The sequence below is a fragment of the Oncorhynchus mykiss genome, chromosome 26, assembly GCF_013265735.2.
Source record: "Oncorhynchus mykiss isolate Arlee chromosome 26, USDA_OmykA_1.1, whole genome shotgun sequence".
NCBI lineage: Eukaryota > Metazoa > Chordata > Actinopteri > Salmoniformes > Salmonidae > Oncorhynchus > Oncorhynchus mykiss.
In genome coordinates, this window is record NC_048590.1 from 23,944,525 (window position 1) to 23,966,788 (window position 22,264).

The 22,264-nt window shown below is 48.1% G+C and overlaps 1 protein-coding gene across 2 annotated transcripts in view; it reads right to left on the reverse strand.

The window, feature by feature from the left end:
* The window catches only part of LOC110506447 (immunoglobulin superfamily DCC subclass member 4-like), a 63,782-nt gene that overhangs the window by 9,900 nt on the left and 31,618 nt on the right, over window positions 1-22,264 (reverse strand). For both annotated transcript variants that reach the window (XM_036963663.1, XM_036963662.1), the window contains 10 exons: window positions 20,103-20,236; window positions 17,165-17,302; window positions 16,398-16,550; window positions 11,668-12,078; window positions 11,282-11,446; window positions 10,708-10,845; window positions 10,219-10,392; window positions 8,378-8,614; window positions 8,088-8,189; window positions 6,167-6,350 (listed from right to left, as the gene is read on the reverse strand). In XM_036963663.1, the coding sequence (XP_036819558.1) occupies window positions 6,167-6,350; window positions 8,088-8,189; window positions 8,378-8,614; window positions 10,219-10,392; window positions 10,708-10,845; window positions 11,282-11,446; window positions 11,668-12,078; window positions 16,398-16,550; window positions 17,165-17,302; window positions 20,103-20,236 (1,836 nt within the window). The remainder of the gene's footprint in view (window positions 1-6,166; window positions 6,351-8,087; window positions 8,190-8,377; window positions 8,615-10,218; window positions 10,393-10,707; window positions 10,846-11,281; window positions 11,447-11,667; window positions 12,079-16,397; window positions 16,551-17,164; window positions 17,303-20,102; window positions 20,237-22,264) is intronic.

Genomic DNA, 22,264 nt, shown 5'->3' on the forward strand with positions numbered 1-22,264 from the left:
TGGGGTGGTGGTCCCTGACTGACCTGGTGTAGTAGGAGACCATGAGATGTGTTTTGTTTGGGGTGGTGGTCCCTGACTGACCTGGTGTAGTAAGAGACCAGGAGATGTGTTGTGTTTGGGATGGTGGTCCCTGACTGACCTGGTGTAGTAAGAGACCAGGAGATGTGGTGTGTTTGGGATGGTCCCTGACTGACCTGGTGTAGTAAGAGACCAGGAGATGAGTTGTGTTTGGGATGGTCCCTGACTGACCTGGTGTAGTAGGAGACCAGGAGATGTGTTGTGTTGGGGGTGGTGGTGGTCCCTGACTGACCTGGTGTAGTAAGAGACCAGGAGATGTGTTGTGTTGGGGGTGGTGGTCCCTGACTGACCTGGTGTAGTAGGAGACCAGGAGATGTGTTGTGTTTGGGATGGTCCCTGACTGAGCTGGTGTAGTAAGAGACCAGGAGATGTGTTGTGTTTGGGATGGTCCCTGACTGACCTGGTGTAGTAGGAGACCAGGAGATGTGTTGTGTTGGGGGTGGTGGTGGTCCCTGACTGACCTGGTGTAGTAAGAGACCAGGAGATGTGTTGTGTTGGGGGTGGTGGACACTGACTGACCTGGTGTAGTAAGAGACCAGGAGATGTGTTGTGTTTGGGATGGTCCCTGACTGACCTGGTATAGTAAGAGACCAGGAGATGTGGTGTGTTGGGGTGGTGGTGGTCCCTGACTGACCTGGTGTAGTAAGAGACCAGGAGATGTGGTGTGTTGGGGTGGTGGTGGTCCCTGACTGACCTGGTGTAGTAAGAGACCAGGAGATGTGTTGTGTTGGGGGTGGTGGTGGTCCCTGACTGACCTGGTGTAGTAAGAGACCAGGAGATGTGTTGTGTTTGGGATGGTCCCTGACTGACCTGGTATAGTAAGAGACCAGGAGATGTGGTGTGTTGGGGTGGTGGTGGTCCCTGACTGACCTGGTATAGTAGGAGACCAGGAGATGTGGTGTGTTGGGGTGGTGGTGGTCCCTGACTGACCTGGTATAGTAGGAGACCAGGAGATGTGTTGTGTTGGGGGTGGTGGTGGTCCCTGACTGACCTGGTGTAGTAAGAGACCAGGAGATGTGTTGTGTTGGGGGTGGTGGTCCCTGACTGACCTGGTGTAGTAGGAGACCAGGAGATGTGTTGTGTTTGGGGTGGTGGTCCCTGACTGACCTGGTGTAGTAAGAGACCAGGAGATGTGTTGTGTTTGGGATGGTCCCTGACTGACCTGGTGTAGTAAGAGACCAGGAGATGTGTTGTGTTTGGGATGGTCCCTGACTGACCTGGTGTAGTAAGAGACCAGGAGATGTGTTGTGTTTGGAATGGTCCCTGACTGACCTGGTGTAGTAAGAGACCAGGAGATGTGTTGTGTTGGGGGTGGTGGTGGTCCCTGACTGACCTGGTGTAGTAAGAGACCAGGAGATGTGTTGTGTTGGGGGTGGTGGTGGTCCCTGACTGACCTGGTGTAGTAAGAGACCAGGAGATGTGTTGTGTTTGGGATCGTCCCTGACTGACCTGGTATAGTAAGAGACCAGGAGATGTGGTGTGTTGGGGTGGTGGTGGTCCCTGACTGACCTGGTGTAGTAGGAGACCAGGAGATGTGTTGTGTTGGGGGTGGTGGTGGTCCCTGACTGACCTGGTGTAGTAAGAGACCAGGAGATGTGTTGTGTTGGGGGTGGTGGTGGTCCCTGACTGACCTGGTGTAGTAAGAGACCAGGAGATGTGTTGTGTTAGGGGTGGTGGTGGTCCCTGACTGACCTGGTGTAGTAAGAGACCAGGAGATGTGTTGTGTTGGGGGTGGTGGTGGTCCCTGACTGACCTGGTGTAGTAAGAGACCAGGAGATGTGTTGTGTTGGGGGTGGTGGTGGTCCCTGACTGACCTGGTGTAGTAAGAGACCAGGAGATGTGTTGTGTTTGGGATGGTCCCTGACTGACCTGGTGTAGTAAGAAACCAGGAGATGTGTTGTGTTTGGAATGGTCCCTGACTGACCTGGTGTAGTAAGAGACCAGGAGATGTGTTGTGTTGGGGTGGTGGTGGTCCCTGACTGACCTGGTGTAGTAAGAGACCAGGAGATGTGTTGTGTTTGGGGTGGTCCCTGACTGACCAGGTGTAGTAAGAGACCAGGAGATGTGTTGTGTTGGGGGTGGTCCCTGACTGACCTGGTGTAGTAAGAGACCAGGAGATGTGTTGTGTTTGGGGTGGTGGTGGTCCCTGACTGACCTGGTGTAGTAAGAGACCAGGAGATGTGTTGTGTTTGGAATGGTCCCTGACTGACCTGGTGTAGTAAGAGACCAGGAGATGTGTTGTGTTGGGGTGGTGGTGGTCCCTGACTGACCTGGTGTAGTAGGAGACCAGGAGATGTGTTGTGTTTGGAATGGTGGTGGTCCCTGACTGACCTGGTGTAGTAGGAGACCAGGAGATGTGTTGTGTTTGGGGTGGTGGTGGTCCCTGACTGACCTGGTGTAGTAAGAGACCAGGAGATGTGTTGTGTTTGGAATGGTCCCTGACTGACCTGGTGTAGTAAGAGACCAGGAGATGTGTTGTGTTGGGGTGGTGGTGGTCCCTGACTGACCTGGTGTAGTAAGAGACCAGGAGATGTGTTGTGTTTGGGATGGTCCCTGACTGACCTGGTGTATTTTTTTTATTTATTTTTATTTCACCTTTATTTAACCAGGTAGGCTAGTTGAGAACACGTTCTCATTTGCAACTGCGACCTGGCCAAGATAAAGCATAGCAGTATGAGCAGACAACACAGAGTTACACATGGAGTAAACAATTAACAAGTCAATAACACAGTAGAAAACAAAGGGGGAGTCTATATACAATGTGTGCAAAAGGCATGAGGTAGGCGAATAATTACAATTTTGCAGATTAACACTGGAGTGATAAATTATCAGATGGTCATGTACAGGTAGAGATATTGGTGTGCAAAAGAGCAGAAAAGTAAATAAATAAAAACAGTATGGGGATGAGGTAGGTGAAAATGGGTGGGCTATATACCAATAGACTATGTACAGCTGCAGCGATCGGTTAGCTGCTCAGATAGCTGATGTTTGAAGTTGGTGAGGGAGATAAAAGTCTCCAACTTCAGCGATTTTTGCAATTCGTTCCAGTCACAGGCAGCAGAGTACTGGAACGAAAGGCGGCCAAATGAGGTGTTGGCTTTAGGGATGATCAGTGAGATACACCTGCTGGAGCGCGTGCTACGGATGGGTGTTGCCATCGTGACCAGTGAGCTGAGATAAGGCGGAGCTTTACCTAGCATGGACTTGTAGATGACCTGGAGCCAGTGGGTCTGGCGACGAATATGTAGCGAGGGCCAGCCGACTAGAGCATACAAGTCGCAGTGGTGGGTGGTATAAGGTGCTTTAGTGACAAAACGGATGGCACTGTGATAGACTGCATCCAGTTTGCTGAGTAGAGTGTTGGAAGCCATTTTGTAGATGACATCGCCGAAGTCGAGGATCGGTAGGATAGTCAGTTTTACTAGGGTAAGCTTGGCGGCGTGAGTGAAGGAGGCTTTGTTGCGGAATAGAAAGCCGACTCTTGATTTGATTTTCGATTGGAGATGTTTGATATGAGTCTGGAAGGAGAGTTTGCAGTCTAGCCAGACACCTAGGTACTTATAGATGTCCACATATTCTAGGTCGGAACCATCCAGGGTGGTGATGCTGGGCGGGCATGCGGGTGCAGGCAGCAATCGGTTGAAAAGCATGCATTTGGTTTTACTAGCGTTTAAGAGCAGTCGGAGGCCACGGAAGGAGTGTTGTATGGCATTGAAGCTTGTTTGGAGGTTAGATAGCACAGTGTCCAATGACGGGCCGAAAGTATATAGAATGGTGTCGTCTGCGTAGAGGTGGATCAGGGAATCGCCCGCAGCAAGAGCAACATCATTGATGTATACAGAGAAAAGAGTCGGCCCGAGAATTGAACCCTGTGGCACCCCCATAGAGACTGCCAGAGGACCGGACAGCATGCCCTCCGATTTGACACACTGAACTCTGTCTGCAAAGTAATTGGTGAACCAGGCAAGGCAGTCATCCGAAAAACCGAGGCTACTGAGTCTGCCGATAAGAATATGGTGATTGACAGAGTCGAAAGCCTTGGCAAGGTCGATGAAGACGGCTGCACAGTACTGTCTTTTATCGATGGCGGTTATGATATCGTTTAGTACCTTGAGTGTGGCTGAGGTGCACCCGTGACCGGCTCGGAAACCAGATTGCACAGCGGAGAAGGTACAGTGGGATTCGAGATGGTCAGTGACCTGTTTGTTGACTTGGCTTTCGAAGACCTTAGATAGGCAGGGCAGGATGGATATAGGTCTGTAACAGTTTGGGTCCAGGGTGTCTCCCCCTTTGAAGAGGGGGATGACTGCGGCAGCTTTCCAATCCTTGGGGATCTCAGACGATATGAAAGAGAGGTTGAACAGGCTGGTAATAGGGGTTGCGACAATGGTGGCGGATAGTTTCAGAAATAGAGGGTCCAGATTGTCAAGCCCAGCTGATTTGTACGGGTCCAGGTTTTGCAGCTCTTTCAGAACATCTGCTATCTGGATTTGGGAAAAGGAGAACCTGGAGAGGCTTGGGCGAGGAGCAGCGGGGGGGGGCGGGGCTGTTGGCCGAGGTTGAAGTAGCCAGGCGGAAGGCATGGCCAGCCGTTGAGAAATGCTTATTGAAGTTTTCGATAATCATGGATTTATCGGTGGTGACCGTGTTACCTAGCCTCAGTGCAGTGGGCAGCTGGGAGGAGGTGCTCTTGTTCTTCATTGACTTCACAGTGTCCCAGAACTTTTTGGAGTTGGAGCTACAGGATGCAAACTTCTGCCTGAAGAAGCTGGCCTTAGCTTTCCTGACTGACTGCGTGTATTGGTTCCGGACTTCCCTGAACAGTTGCATATCACGGGGACTATTCGATGCTATTGCAGTCCGCCACAGGATGTTTTTGTGCTGGTCGAGGGCAGTCATGTCTGGGGTGAACCAAGGGCTGTATCTGTTCTTAGTTCTGCATTTTTTGAACGGAGCATGCTTATCTAAAATGGTGAGGAAGTTACTTTTAAAGAATGACCAGGCATCCTCAACTGACGGGATGAGGTCAATGTCCTTCCAGGATACCCGGGCCAGGTCGATTAGAAAGGCCTGCTCACAGAAGTGTTTTAGGGAGTGTTTGACAGTGATGAGGGGTGGTCGTTTGACTGCGGCTCCGTAGCGGATACAGGCAATGAGGCAGTGATCGCTGAGATCCTGGTTGAAGACAGCGGAGGTGTATTTGGAGGGCCAGTTGGTCAGGATGACGTCTATGAGGGTGCCCTTGTTTACAGAGTTAGGGTTGTACCTGGTGGGTTCCTTGATGATTTGTGTGAGATTGAGGGCATCTAGCTTAGATTGTAGGACTGCCGGGGTGTTAAGCATATCCCAGTTTAGGTCACCTAACAGAACAAACTCTGAAGCTAGATGGGGGGCGATCAATTCACAAATGGTGTCCAGGGCACAGCTGGGAGCTGAGGGAGGTCGGTAGCAGGCGGCAACAGTGAGAGACTTATTTCTGGAGAGAGTAATTTTCAAAATTAGTAGTTCGAACTGTTTGGGTATGGACCTGGAAAGTATGACATTACTTTGCAGGCTATCTCTGCAGTAGACTGCAACTCCTCCCCCTTTGGCAGTTCTATCTTGACGGAAGATGTTATAGTTGGGTATGGAAATCTCTGAATTTTTGGTGGCCTTCCTGAGCCAGGATTCAGACACAGCAAGGACATCAGGGTTAGCAGAGTGTGCTAGAGCAGTGAGTAAAACAAACTTAGGGAGGAGGCTTCTGATGTTGACGTGCATGAAACCAAGGCTTTTTCGATCACAGAAGTCAACAAATGAGGGTGCCTGGGGACATGCAGGGCCTGGGTTTACCTCCACATCACCCGCGGAACAGAGAAGGAGTAGTATGGAGACCAGGAGATGTGTTGTGTTTGGGGTGGTGGTGGTCCCTGACTGACCTGGTGTAGTAAGAGACCAGGAGATGTGTTGTGTTTGGGGTGGTGGTGGTCCCTGACTGACCTGGTGTAGTAAGAGACCAGGAGATGTCTTGTGTTTGGAATGGTCCCTGACTGAGCTGGTGTAGTAAGAGACCAGGAGATGTGTTGTGTTTGTGTTTGGAACCACTGACCTGGTGTAGTAGGACACAAGCGATGCGTTTCTGATGCCCGCCGGGCTGCAGCGTACGATGTAGTTGATGATGCGGACGTTGCTGAAGCGAGGTTTCTCCCAGCGCAGCCAGATGGATGTGGAGCTGTTGGCTGTAGCCTTGATGCTGCTGGGGGGCAGGGGAGGGGGGTTCCCCTTAGGCGGCGCTGCAAAAACACACTGCCAGTTTATACACAAATATTGGTATTGTACAGACTTTCTTTAACCTGTTAGATCTCTAGGGGCGCTATTTCATTTTTGGATAAAAAACGTTCCCGTTTTAAGCGCAATATTTTGTCACGAAAAGATGCTCGACTATGCATATTCTTGACAGTTTTGGAAAGAAAACACTCTGAAGTTTCAGAATCTGCAAAGATTTTGTCTGTAAGTGCCCCAGAACTCATTCTACAGGCGAAACCAAGATGATGCATCAACCAGGAATTAGCAGAATTTCTGAAGCTCTGTTTTCCATTGTCTCCTTATATGGCTGTGATTGCGCAAGGAATGAGCCTACACTTTCTGTCGTTCGCCCAAGGTCTTAGCAGCATTGTGACGTATTTGTAGGCATATCATTGGAAGATTGACCATAAGAGACTACATTTTCCAAGTGTCCGCCTGGTGTCCTGCGTGGAATTCGGTGCGCAATTGCCAGCTGCTCGTACCTATCCATTTGATATAGGGGAGAAACCATGTGTCCAAGAACGATGTATCAATGAAGAGATATGTGAAAAACACCTTGATGATTGATTCTAAACAACGTTTGCCATGTTTTCAGTCGATATTATGGAGTTAATTTGGAAAAAAGTTCGCGTTTTGAGGACTGAATTTTCGGATTTTTTTTGGTAGCCAAATGTGATGTATAAAACGGAGCTATTTCTAATACACAAGGAATCTTTTTGGAAAAACTGAGCATCTGCTATCTAACTGAGAGTATCCTCATTGAAAACATCAGAAGTTCTTCAAAGGTAAATGATTTTATTTGAAGGCTTTTATGTTTTTGTTAATGTTGCGTGCTGGATGCTAACGCTAATGCTAACGCTAAATGCTAACGCGAAATGCTAACGCTAGCTAGCTACTTTTACACAAATGATTGTTTTCCTATGGTTGAGAAGCATATTTTGAAAATCTGAGATGACAGTGTTGTTTACAAAAGGCTAAGCTTGAGAGATATTTATTTCATTTCATTTGCGATTTTCATAAATAGTTAACGTTGTGTTATGCTAATGAGCTTGCTGATAGATTTACACAATCCTGGATACAGGGGTTTTTTCATAGCTAAACGTGACGCAGAAAACGGAGCGATTTGTCCTAAACAAATAATCTTTCAGGAAAAACTGAACATTTGCTATCTGAGAGTCTCCTCATTGAAAACATCTGAAGTTCTTCAAAGGTAAATTATTTTATTTGAATGCTTTTCTGTTTTTTTGTGTAAATGTTGCCAGCTGAATGCTAATGCTAAATGCTACGTTAGCCATCAATACTGTTACACAAATGCTTGTTTTGCAATGGTTGAGAAGCATATTTTGAAAATCTGAGATGACAGTGTTGTTAACAAAAGGCTAATCTTGAGAGCTAGCATATTTATTTCATTTCATTTGCGATTTTCATGAATAGTTAACGTTGCGTTATGGTAATGAGCTTGAGTCTGTATTCACGATCCCGGATCCGGGATGGGGAGATCAGAAAGGTTAACAAAAGGCTAAGCTTGAGAGCTAGCATATTTATTTCATTTCATTTGCGATTTTCATGAATAGTTAACGTTGCGTTATGGTAATGAGCTTGAGGCTGTAGTCACGATACCGGATCCGGGTTTGGGAGATCAGAGAGGTTAACACTGACAGACAGAATAGACTGACACACAAACTCACACACACACACACACACCGATGAATGAATAGACACACCTTTGCCATGTGCCTTCTCCGTCCTGCCCTTCCATCCTGCAGCATAGCCATCCGTCTGCTTATTGAAGGCCCACACCTTCACTTCATATAGTCTGTCAGGGACTGACACACACAGAGAAATATATAGAAACGTAAACACACCAAATTTTACATAACCACAAGAAAGCCTGGCATAATGACCACAAGTCCAAACATGTTATTAAGAGTCACATTTTTCCAAACAAATATTATCACCTGGACCAGTAGGAAGGGATTTGAACAACACTGGCATGTGAACATCCCAGACTCACCCAGACTAGAGACCTCATGATGTTTGACCCTCTTGCGGAGCTTGATGGTGTGGGCCTCCATCCTCCTCACCCTCTCCCTCTCAGGATGAGCCTCCCCATTGGTCAGCTCCTCACCAACCACCTCCCTGCAAAAGAGCTTGTAGCCGGAGATCTGCGTGTGATTGGGCGGGGGCTGCCATGTGACATGGAGAGAGTTCATTTTGGCCCTAACCTTCAGCTCTGTGGGAGCAAAGATCACTGGGAAAGACGAAAAGCAAACAAGGAGCCAGCGTGAAACAACGTTACTGGAGCTTATAACATGATTCAACAAAACAAGATCCAGACATTGATTTATTGTACCAACTCAATTTGACAATCTCCTAATGACTATAACATTAAATCATATAATTCTATAGACCTGTATCTAGAACAGGTGCCGCCTTAATTGGGGAGGATGGGATTATAGTAATAGCTTATGATAATTAATGGAATGGTATCAACTGGTTTGTGTGTGTTCAAATACCATTCCATTTCTTCTATTCCAGCCATTATTCACATGAACTGACAATTCAGTAAGATGATCTTCTTGTGTGTATTAACAGATTTTCTTCTCATGTGAATGAAAGGCATTCGTGAGAGCTTAGTCACTGTATAGAAAAGGATTGAATAGATGTCTGTTCATTTCTTCGAAATTGATCTTCTGCCTTTACCAAGAACCTCAGACACATACATTGTAAGAGGCACAGTCAGCAATGTTGCCTTGCCCCTGAATGGAGAGCAATTGTATGGCTGATGCAAATGTGTAGGTGAAGGTGTATTCAACAACATGACACTGCCCAGCCATGAACAGTCAGCTTGAATGGAAGGCCGCAGTGTTATTTTCAGTGCTAGTATACTTGATCTGTTTCACCCGTCTTTGTGCTCATCTCCACCCCCCTCCAGGTGTCGCCCATTTTCCACATTATTCCAAGTGTATTTAAACCCGTGTTCTGTTTGTCTGTTGCCAGTTTGCTTTGTTCATCAAGCCTACCCGCGTTTTTCCCATTGCTCATCTTTTTCTAGTTCCTCTTTCCCAGTTTTCCTGGTTCTTGACCATTCTGCCTGCCCTGAGCCTGCCTGCCGTTCTGTACCTTGTCACACCACTCTGGATTACTGACCTCTGCCTGCCCTGACCCCATGACTGCCTGCCGTTCTGTACCTTGTCACACCACTCTGGATTACTGACCTCTGCCTGCCCTGACCCCATGACTGCCTGCAGTTCTGTACTTTATGGACTCTGATCTGGATTACTGACCTCTGCCTACCCCTTGACCTGTCGTTTTATCTGACCCCTGTTCTAGTAATAAACGTTTGTTACTTCGACACTGTCTGCACCTGAGTCTTCTCCTGAAACGTGATAGTTCTAGCATGAGAATGGGAAGGTGGAGGCTGCTCTTATGTACAAGGATAATAATAATAATATATATGGATATCAGTTTGACTACATCTATCATTTGTTTATGGTGTGCTTGTTATTACTGCATGCCTGACAAGCATTTCGCCACACCCGCAATAACATCTGCTAAACACGTGTATAAAATGTGATTTTTGGATTTGAATTTTCTGAAACTTTGTTCCCCCTGCTGCTGTCTTGATTGGACCCAGGTCTATCTTGAAAAAGAAATGTTCTCAATGAGATTACCTGGATAAATAAAGGTTAAGGACCATACCGGGTCAGGTCACTTATTGTGGTGGATATTGATGCTGAAGTTGAAGGGTGTGTGTGTGTGAGAGAGAGTGAGACACACACACACACACACACACACACACACACACACACACACACACACACACACACAGACAGACAGACAGAGAGGTCTCACCCATGCTGTGGTTAAAGTGGGCTGGGGTGTGGTGCTGGTTCCACTCTGACGGCACACCAAAGCCTGCTCCCGTTCCCGCCGCCACCCGCAGCCGATAGGCCTGGTTAGGCTGCAGCTCCCGCAAGGTAAGCTGAGTCTCATTCCCCCCCACCTCCACAGAAAACACGTTGTTCACTGCAGTAAACACACACACATTAGATGCAACCCATCTTCTTGAAAGGCCACTCATGGCACACTATCACCACAATCCATTATCCTATTATGTAAGACCTGATGACTCATTGTATACCATGGATAGAACAGAACACTTTATGCTTTGGGCTTATACCCTAAGTCACCCTTCAATACTTAATGTTTAAAATCCACAATTGTTCTTCCTGAAACATGAACACATGTACCACCACTTTCTAATACCAGACAGTGTTGCAATAACACAGGACAGCAGTGTAGTACTGTGGCCTCCGTGACAGTAGATGGCGCTGGGCTCACCCTGTTCCAGTGTGGAGTAGTCGATGCGGTAGCGGGTGACAGCTCCTCTGCTGTGCTGGGAGGACAGGGGCAGCCACATCACTCTGATGTCTGTAGGGGAGGTGCTGAGCAGGGACAGCTGTGGAGGGGCACTGGGTACTGTGGGGTGGAGCATGGCAGGACATTCTTGGTATTAACGTGTCATTACAGCTAACCCTTGATCTAGTGACTGGTGACTTAAGTAGCCGATCATATTCTCTGGAGGGGCACAGGGGAGTACAGCATGTCAGATCAGGTACAGGACACTCTTAGTATCCATACATCAACCATTCTATTCTGCAGTTTACTAAACTACTTTATTAATTACATTAGCTCTTAGCAACCAAGTAGAATCACATAGTTAGTTGACGGGCAACAATATCTACTTTTGTGCGTCATTGGTGCATAATATAGGTCGTATTACAGTTGACTGTGCCGTGCGGTCTATTTATTCTCAAGTGTACAATGACTCATATTTGTTGTATGGATTAGATCTAACCGTGTCACTGTTATTTTCCTTTGAGAAGTGAGGTCTGTGGTCTTCACGCCTACTCACCGTCCTCCAGCATCTCCACGGTGACGGGCCGTGACGGGCGGCTGGCTCCCATGGGGGAGTAGGCCACCACGTAGAAGGTATAGGCTGTGTGTGGCAGTAGCTCCTTCACATGGTACTCTGTGGTGTCGTTGTTCACAGCAAACTGGTATTCCATGTGATCAGAGCCTGTGGACCACACAAGTTCTGTGTTTTACCAGGAGCACAGGACACACTCAGCCTGACCTGACAGTGTCATTATCTACCATGCTACCAAGGAACCAGGCACCTATGTATGTTAATGCCTATACACTTGAAACTAGCTAGCGTCCTTGTGGATAGATATCATACGTACAAGCCTGTAGGTTTGTCCATCACACACACACACACACACACACACACACACACACCTGAAGTGGGCTGGTAGTGCACAGAGAAGCCTATAATCTGGTCACTGTTGTATTCAGGCCGTTCCCAGGTGAGGAGGGCGGTGGTGCTTGATTGGGGCGTGGCAGAGAGCTGGTGTGGTGGGCTGGGTAGACCCTCTCTCACAATGACAGACAGCTTGGCTGTGGCGCAGGCCGTCCCCAGAGCGTTGTCAGCGATGCACTGGTAGTACCCTGTGTCGTCCAGGCCCAGCTGGTTGATGAGCAGCACCCCAGGGCTCTGGGTCTTCACCCGTCCGTTAGACTTGACCGGCTTGCCATTCTTCAGCCAGTGCAGCGCCGGGGGAGGCTCCCCAGAGCTGTTACACACAAACCTGGCTGTGTTTCCCCGAGAGAGAGACACCGTCTCTGGGGGCTGGAGGATTACTGGTGGGGCTGGGAGAATGCACATAGAGAAACATCCTTCTTAGGAAAAAAAAATGTAATCCTTCACAGCAGCATATATTACAATTTACTGAAAAGGACCAGAGCTCTAAGACCGAAGCCAAACATGTAAACCAGAGCTGTACGACCGAAGCCAAACATGCAAACCAGAGCTGTACGACCGAAGCCAAACATGCAAACCAGAGCTGTAAGACCGAAGCCAAACATGTAAACCAGAGCTCTAAGACTGAAGCCAAACATGTAAACCAGAGCTCTAAGACCGAAGCCAAACATGTAAACCAGAGCTCTAAGACCGAAGCCAAACATGTAAACCAGAGCTCTAAGACCGAAGCCAAACATGTAAACCAGAGCTGTACGACCGAAGCCAAACATGTAAACCAGAGCGCTAAGACCGAAGCCAAACATGTAAACCAGAGCTCTAAGACCGAAGCCAAACATGTAAACCAGAGCTGTACGACCGAAGCCAAACATGCGAACCAGAGCTCTAAGACCGAAGCCAAACATGTAAACCAGAGCTCTAAGACCGAAGCCAAACATGTAAACCAGAGCTCTAAGACCGAAGCCAAACATGTAAACCAGAGCTGTACGACCGAAGCCAAACATGCGAACCAGAGCTCTAAGACCGAAGCCAAACATGTAAACCAGAGCGCTAAGACCGAAGCCAAACATGTAAACCAGAGCGCTAAGACCGAAGCCAAACATGTAAACCAGAGCTGTACGACCGAAGCCAAACATGCAAACCAGAGCGCTAAGACCGAAGCCAAACATGTAAACCAGAGCTGTACGACCGAAGCCAAACATGTAAACCAGAGCTGTACGACCGAAGCCAAACATGCAAACCAGAGCTGTACGACCGAAGCCAAACATGCAAACCAGAGCTATACGACCGAAGCCAAACATGCAAACCAGAGCTGTAAGACCGAAGCCAAACATGTAAACCAGAGCTCTAAGACCGAAGCCAAACATGTAAACCAGAGCTCTAAGACCGAAGCCAAACATGTAAACCAGAGCTCTAAGACCGAAGCCAAACATGTAAACCAGAGCTCTAAGACCGAAGCCAAACATGTAAACCAGAGCTCTAAGACCGAAGCCAAACATGTAAACCAGAGCTGTACGACCGAAGCCAAACATGTAAACCAGAGCGCTAAGACCGAAGCCAAACATGTAAACCAGAGCTCTAAGACCGAAGCCAAACATGTAAACCAGAGCTGTACGACCGAAGCCAAACATGCGAACCAGAGCTCTAAGACCGAAGCCAAACATGTAAACCAGAGCTCTAAGACCGAAGCCAAACATGTAAACCAGAGCTCTAAGACCGAAGCCAAACATGTAAACCAGAGCTGTACGACCGAAGCCAAACATGCGAACCAGAGCTCTAAGACCGAAGCCAAACATGTAAACCAGAGCGCTAAGACCGAAGCCAAACATGTAAACCAGAGCGCTAAGACCGAAGCCAAACATGTAAACCAGAGCTGTACGACCGAAGCCAAACATGCAAACCAGAGCGCTAAGACCGAAGCCAAACATGTAAACCAGAGCTGTACGACCGAAGCCAAACATGTAAACCAGAGCTGTACGACCGAAGCCAAACATGTAAACCAGAGCTCTATGACCGAAACCAAACATGTAAACCAGAGCTCTAAGACCGAAACCAAACATGCAAACCAGAGCTGTACGACCGAAGCCAAACATGCAAACCAGAGCTCTAAGACCGAAGCCAAACATGCAAACCAGAGCTCTAAGACCGAAGCCAAACATGCAAACCAGAGCTCTAAGACCGAAGCCAAACATGCAAACCAGAGCTCTAAGACCGAAGCCAAACATGCAAACCAGAGCTGAACGACCGAAACCAAACATGCAAACCAGAGCGCTAAGACCGAAACCAAACATGTAAACCAGAGCTCTAAGACCGAAGCCAAACATGTAAACCAGAGCTCTAAGACCGAAGCCAAACATGCGAACCAGAGCTCTAAGACCGAAGCCAAACATGCAAACCAGAGCTCTAAGACCGAAGCCAAACATGCAAACCAGAGCTCTAAGACCGAAGCCAAACATGCAAACCAGAGCTCTAAGACCGAAGCCAAACATGTAAACCAGAGCTCTAAGACCGAAGCCAAACATGTAAACCAGAGCTCTAAGACCGAAGCCAAACATGTAAACCAGAGCTCTAAGACCGAAGCCAAACATGTAAACCAGAGCTCTAAGACCGAAGCCAAACATGTAAACCAGAGCTGTACGACCGAAGCCAAACATGTAAACCAGAGCGCTAAGACCGAAGCCAAACATGTAAACCAGAGCTCTAAGACCGAAGCCAAACATGTAAACCAGAGCTGTACGACCGAAGCCAAACATGCGAACCAGAGCTCTAAGACCGAAGCCAAACATGTAAACCAGAGCTCTAAGACCGAAGCCAAACATGTAAACCAGAGCTCTAAGACCGAAGCCAAACATGTAAACCAGAGCTGTACGACCGAAGCCAAACATGTAAACCAGAGCGCTAAGACCGAAGCCAAACATGTAAACCAGAGCGCTAAGACCGAAGCCAAACATGTAAACCAGAGCTGTACGACCGAAGCCAAACATGCAAACCAGAGCGCTAAGACCGAAGCCAAACATGTAAACCAGAGCTGTACGACCGAAGCCAAACATGTAAACCAGAGCTGTACGACCGAAGCCAAACATGCAAACCAGAGCTGTACGACCGAAGCCAAACATGCAAACCAGAGCTATACGACCGAAGCCAAACATGCAAACCAGAGCTGTAAGACCGAAGCCAAACATGTAAACCAGAGCTCTAAGACCGAAGCCAAACATGTAAACCAGAGCTCTAAGACCGAAGCCAAACATGTAAACCAGAGCTCTAAGACCGAAGCCAAACATGTAAACCAGAGCTCTAAGACCGAAGCCAAACATGTAAACCAGAGCTCTAAGACCGAAGCCAAACATGTAAACCAGAGCTGTACGACCGAAGCCAAACATGTAAACCAGAGCGCTAAGACCGAAGCCAAACATGTAAACCAGAGCTCTAAGACCGAAGCCAAACATGTAAACCAGAGCTGTACGACCGAAGCCAAACATGCGAACCAGAGCTCTAAGACCGAAGCCAAACATGTAAACCAGAGCTCTAAGACCGAAGCCAAACATGTAAACCAGAGCTCTAAGACCGAAGCCAAACATGTAAACCAGAGCTGTACGACCGAAGCCAAACATGCGAACCAGAGCTCTAAGACCGAAGCCAAACATGTAAACCAGAGCGCTAAGACCGAAGCCAAACATGTAAACCAGAGCGCTAAGACCGAAGCCAAACATGTAAACCAGAGCTGTACGACCGAAGCCAAACATGCAAACCAGAGCGCTAAGACCGAAGCCAAACATGTAAACCAGAGCTGTACGACCGAAGCCAAACATGTAAACCAGAGCTGTACGACCGAAGCCAAACATGTAAACCAGAGCTCTATGACCGAAACCAAACATGTAAACCAGAGCTCTAAGACCGAAACCAAACATGCAAACCAGAGCTGTACGACCGAAGCCAAACATGCAAACCAGAGCTCTAAGACCGAAGCCAAACATGCAAACCAGAGCTCTAAGACCGAAGCCAAACATGCAAACCAGAGCTCTAAGACCGAAGCCAAACATGCAAACCAGAGCTCTAAGACCGAAGCCAAACATGCAAACCAGAGCTGAACGACCGAAACCAAACATGCAAACCAGAGCGCTAAGACCGAAACCAAACATGTAAACCAGAGCTCTAAGACCGAAGCCAAACATGTAAACCAGAGCTCTAAGACCGAAGCCAAACATGCGAACCAGAGCTCTAAGACCGAAGCCAAACATGCAAACCAGAGCTCTAAGACCGAAGCCAAACATGCAAACCAGAGCTCTAAGACCGAAGCCAAACATGCAAACCAGAGCTCTAAGACCGAAGCCAAACATGTAAACCAGAGCTCTAAGACCGAAGCCAAACATGTAAACCAGAGCTCTAAGACCAAAGCCAAACATGCAAACCAGAGCGCTAAGACCGAAGTCAAACATGCAAACCAGAGCGCTAAGACCGAAGTCAAACATGTAAACCAGATCTCTAAGACCGAAACCAAACATGCAAACCAGATCTCTAAGACCGAAGCCAAACATGCAAACCAGATCTCTAAGACCGAAGCCAAACATGCAAACCAGATCTCTAAGACCAAAGCCAAACATGCAAACCAGATCTCTAAGACCGAAGCCAAACATGCAAACCAGATCTCTAAGACCGAAGCCAAACATGCAAACTATACCACATTCTCACACTCACATATTATTTTTCTTACCTGGCACGTGCAGTTCAGCTGCAGCTATGACAAACTCGCGGGTCTTGGGTTTGTTGGCACGGCAGACGTAGACCCCCGCATGGTAACGCCGTGTGTTGGGGATCACCAGGTTAGTTTCCAGGACAACCACGTCGGTGGCGATGGGCTTCCCGTCTGTGTCCAGGAGAAAGAGCAGAAAGGAACAGAGAAGAGACAAGCGATTTCAGAGAAAAAAATATCAGAAAAGACCAAACTAACGCAATTAAAAACTGTAGCTGCACACACACACAACACTTGGCATTTCATGCCAGCTCAGTTTAGCGGTTGAATACCAATCACAGAAAAGTATAATGAGCATATCCAGCCACTAGGTGGCATTGTGAGACCTCTGTGATGACTAGAGTTGTTTTGTCAGCAAAGGTAGAAATATGAAACACAATGAAGATATTACAGGAATAACACGGTGCCTAGTACCAAAGTATGGACCAGCCTCTCGTTGTGACATTGGTGGTGAGCCTATTTTTATTGTATTTCTTATTTTACTAGGCAAGTCAATTAAGAACAAATTATTACTTAAAATGGTGGCCTACCCCGGCCAAACCCAGACGACACTGGGCCAATTGTGCACCGCCCTATGGGACTCCCAATCAAGGCCGGATGTGATACAGCCTGGAATCGAACTAGGGTCTGTAGTGATGCCTCCTACACTGAGATGCAGTGCCTTAGACCGCTGCGTCACTCGGGAGCCCCTGTAGATGGACCGATGGGAGGGATTGAGAGAGTCTTACCCTGTCTGCTCCAGGACACCAGGGGTTTGGGCTGCCCCCCCTGGGCCATGCACTCCATCACCGCTGGACGCCCCTGCACCACCGTGGCATTCTGAGGAGGTGCCACGATCACTACCTCATTTTGGGCAGGGCCAGGACCTGTGCACGTAGACACAATACAGACACACACACGAATCAACACACACAACCAACTCTAACCATCAATGTCTCATATATGCCAAACGTCATCTAGCGACTTATAGCAACAAATCAAGGAGCCAATAGAGATTCTCACTGAACAATCGTTGGCCACACTGTTTAGGACAGCTAGCAGCACTGTCAGGAAGAGGAGTGGAGGAGACAGAGCCAGCTACTAGCCTGGTTAAAACAGAATGAATGCAGCACAACCAGGCTAGCTAGCTGCCCCAATGGGCTTAAGAGAGGAGCAGAAGGCTCTATATTATGTATGCTAAACCTCTTTGGAGTCACTTATTGTAGAGACGGACTGATAGAGAGTAAACGAGGGGAAGATGGAGGGAGGAAGAGCGAGAAAGAGAAAGAGAGAGAGAGAGAGAGAGAGATTGAGGGCATCTGAGGGAGAGGGGATAATGGAGAAGAGGCAGTGAGGGCCTTTACTTAGAGCCTGGTGGTGTAATTCTGCCAAATTATATGACTAAATAAATAACTATCGTTTTCTTGGAGGAATAGAAGTGTGCATTAGCAGAGCAGATGAGGCCCTTATTTTTAGTGGCTCTGTGTGAGTGGCTCTAGGGGTAATTATGGTAGGAAGGGAGGCCCATCACACTGCCTGTGCCGGGGCCTGCTCTGCCTGTCTCTCTGCTCAGAGCCTACATTATGATAATGAGCTCCAGCAGGGTTCCTGGGATACTGTAAGCACATTATTAATTAATCATTGAGCATTCATACAGCACTACTTGCTTATGCATGAGGGCTTTAAAAATGGGCCAGTCGAGTTCTCCCAGGATGTGCCTCGATATGGTTTTGTGTAACTTCTCTGCTCAGAGTGTGTGTGCGCGCGTGTGTATGCGTGCATGAGAGAGAGAAAGTGCACTGGACAAAAATATAAATGCAACATGTAAAGTGTTTGTGCCATGTTTCATGATCTGAAAATCCCTGACATTTTCCATACGCACAAATAGCTTATTTCTCTCAAATTTTGTGCATACATTTGTTTACATTCCTGTTAGTGAACATTTCTCCTTCGCCAAGATAAACAGCATGATCATTACAGAGGTGCACCTTGTGCTGTAGACAATAAAAGGCTGCTTTAAAATGTGCAGTTTTGTCACACAACTCAATGCCAGACTTTTTCAAGTTTTGAGGGAGTGTGCAATTGCTGACTACAAGAATGTCCACCAGAGCTGTTGCCAGATAATTTAATGTTCATTCTCTACCATAAGCCGCCTCCAACGTCATTTTAGAGAATTTGCCAGTGTGTCCAAGCAGCCTCACAACCACAGACTTCGTGCTGAGGAGTATTTCTGTCTGTAATAAAGACATTTTGTGGGGACAAACTCATTCTGCTGGCTGGGCCTGGCTTCCCAGTGGGTGGCTGCACCCCTGCCCAGTCATTTTAAAATCTATAGATTAGAGCCAAATTAATATCTTTCAATTGACTGTTTTCCTTATTTAAACTGTAACTCAGTAAAATCTTTGAAATTGTTGCATGTTGCGTTGATATTTTTGTTCGGTATGTAAAAGGTATAGACAATGTACAATTGAATAAGTGGAGGCAACGTGCTCAGCATCATTCTGTCAGGGAGAATGCATTTGTGTTCAGGCATTCTAAATCATAAACCTCTCCACAGTGAAGGCTAGCGATGTGATGGCATTAGATTTGCGTTTTATGTAACGCCTTTCTTCCATGACCTCCAGGTTTCTAAGGCAGCAGGGCTTTGTGTCAGACCAAATACCTGCTACTGTAAGTTAGCATTAGTTCACACAGTCTGTTGGATATTGAGAAGTGGGAAAAAGCTGTAAAATGCTGTAATCTCGTCACCTGCTCAGGCTGTCTGTGAGAGTGGTGTGTGTGTGTGTGTGCGCGTGCATTACTGTGTGCGTGTGTGTGAAATATGTGACTGTGTGTGTGCGCGTTGTGGTGTTTGTGTACACATCCGTGTGTGTGTGTGTGTGGGAGAGAGAGAAGGTATATGCGTGTCAAGTAGCATCAACATAATGCACAGTTGAATGAGTGAAGCTAGTGTCCTCACCATCAGTCTGCCATTCGCTTCTGTGCATTGTCTGTGAATCTCAAGAGTTTTGGGCGTGTCTGCCTGTGTATGGGTGTCTCTACGTGAGAGTGTCTATTTGTGAGTGTGCGTGCTTGCCTCTGTGTGTGTGTGTGTGTGTGTGTGTGTGTGTGTGTGTGTGTGTACATGCTGCAGAGAGGTGATTCATCTCTGTTTCCTTAGCTGTTCCACAGGGTGCAGGCATTACTACACAGTTCAGTCTTGTGTACAGGCAACAAGCTCAATAGGGCCAATAGTTATTAAAACTCAGACATGTTTCTGATGCTAGACGGTCTGTGTGTCTTTGCCTCTCTCTCTGTGTGTGTGTGTGTGTGTGCTAACGCTCACATAGAAGCAGATCTAGACGTAGACCTTCCACAGACACCGAAGTCTGACGGAGCCAATTAAAGGCCAGGATTTATCTCCATCAGTAGTGCACCTTTTGTCAGACGGGAAGAGACGTGGGTGTGGAGATGCTGCTTACAGCCTGCTGATATCAGACACGAGACCATAGGTCTGGAGCCGCCTCTGTCTCTTTACCTCTCTCATTCCAGCAGAGTTCCAGCAAATACATATAGGCAGGAAGCCAACCACTAAATAGTCCATGTAAAGAACACACCCAGACAGAGGGGGTCAAGCACATCCAAAGGGATCACTTGCCTACAGACGTCATCAGAGAGAGAGAGAGAGAGACAGAGAGCATAATATACCCGTAGTGACAGTGAGGATGGCATCTTGGCTGAAGCGTTTCCGGGCCGAATTGGAGGCCACACAGCGGTACGCACCCCCATCCTCCTTAACCGCCCCCAAGATCTGGAGCACACCGTTAGGGAGAGAGATGAACCTGGAGACAGAGGGATGGAGAGCAAGAGAGAGAGAGAGAGAGAGAGAGGATGGAAAGGAAGAGAGGAAGGGTCAGAAGGAGAGAGAAAGAGTGTGTGGGTGGGGGAGAGAAAAGAGCGAGAGAGAACGTGTGCTTAGTGAGATATAATAACTCCTCACTGGTAATCTCCAACTGTGCACACGCTCATTACCACCATACAGGACTAGGTCTCCAGTGACAGCCATTAGCCGACACTCTCCTTATATCTAACAGCTATTTAGAATAACACCGTCCAAAAATGTAGAATCTAAAAGAAAAGTAGACAAAAGAAAGGAAGAAGAGAGAAATGACACTACTGCCTACCTAATGACAGAGAAGACGGAAACGGGAGGAAAAAGAAGAGACTGGATAGAAATATTCTGAAATCTTTACTGATAGATATAAGAGAACAAAGAGCTCTCAATCTAGGTCAGAGAGATTGCAAAACAGCATTTACAAGCAGCCATGGCTGCTGGTTGTGCCGACTCTTGTCAATATTTATCTCTCTTTCACCCACCAGCTCCTCTTCCTCTCTCCCTCCCTCCCTCCCTCCTTCCCCCTCTGCTGCCATGGAAGACAGGTCAGGTTCCACACACACCCACCCACTCCCGTCTGGATGGTTCCTCCAAGCCTGAGGCCTGGACTTCCCACTATTCAACTCCTATTCCACAGCCTTTTAACTCTATGATGATGGACTAGTAATGCCCTGACAGACAGACAGAGAGCTCATCTGTGCAACAGAGAGACTGCACACAACACTGGTCTCTGGTCTGGGTCTCATCTCTACTGCTGCCCATTTGTACCACAACATCACAGCACTGTACAGCTTGGTTCAGCATTTGATTCAGCATTGGCCTATGGGTCACACAGGGATAGACCGTTTTTGAGCCAGATGCCTCTAATAATGTCAGGCAGGCACAAATGTATAGCCAACAGCAGAGCTGAGGCAGAAACGTCAATAGCGTTAAGTGCTTGGGTAAATGAGCATGAGAGTGGGACCGTTTCTGGTGACTAGTGAGAGGGCGTGCGCGCTGCTCAGCTGTGAGAGTGGGACCTTTCTGGTGACTAGTGAGAGGGCGTGCGCGCTGCTCAGCTGTGAGAGTGGGACCGTTTCTGATGACTAGTGAGAGGGCGTGCGCGCTGCTCAGCTGTGAGAGTGGGACCGTTTCTGATGACTAGTGAGAGGGCGTGCGCGCTGCTCAGCTGTGAGAGTGGAACAGTTTCTGATGACTAGTGAGAGGGTGTGCGCGCTGCTCAGCTGTGCGAGTGGGACCGTTTCTGATGACTAGTGAGAGGGCGTGCGCGCTGCTCAGCTGTGAGAGTGGGACCGTTTCTGATGACTAGTGAGAGGGCGTGCGTGCTGCTCAGCTGTGAGAGTGAGACCGTTTCTGGTGACTAGTGAGAGGGCGTGCGTGCTGCTCAGCTGTGAGAGTGTGACCGTTTCTGGTGACTAGTGAGAGGGCGTGCGTGCTGCTCAGCTGTGAGAGTGGGACCATTTCTGGTGACTAGTGAGAGGGCGTGCGTGCTGCTCAGCTGTGAGAGTGGGACCGTTTCTGGTGACTAGTGAGAGGGCGTGCGTGCTGCTCAGCTGTGAGAGTGGGACCGTTTCTGGTGACTAGTGAGAGGGCGTGCGTGCTGCTCAGCTGTGAGAGTGGGACCGTTTCTGGTGACTAGTGAGAGGGCGTGCGTGCTGCTCAGCTGTGAGAGTGGGACCGTTTCTGGTGACTAGTGAGAGGGCGTGCGTGCTGCTCAGCTGTGAGAGTGGGACCGTTTCTGGTGACTAGTGAGAGGGCGTGCGTGCTGCTCAGCTGTGAGAGTGGAACAGTTTCTGATGACTAGTGAGAGGGCGTGCGTGCTGCTCAGCTGTGAGAGTGGGACCGTTTCTGGTGACTAGTGAGAGGGCGTGCGTGCTGCTCAGCTGTGAGAGTGGGACCATTTCTGGTGACTAGTGAGAGGGCGTGCGTGCTGCTCAGCTGTGAGAGTGGGACCGTTTCTGGTGACTAGTGAGAG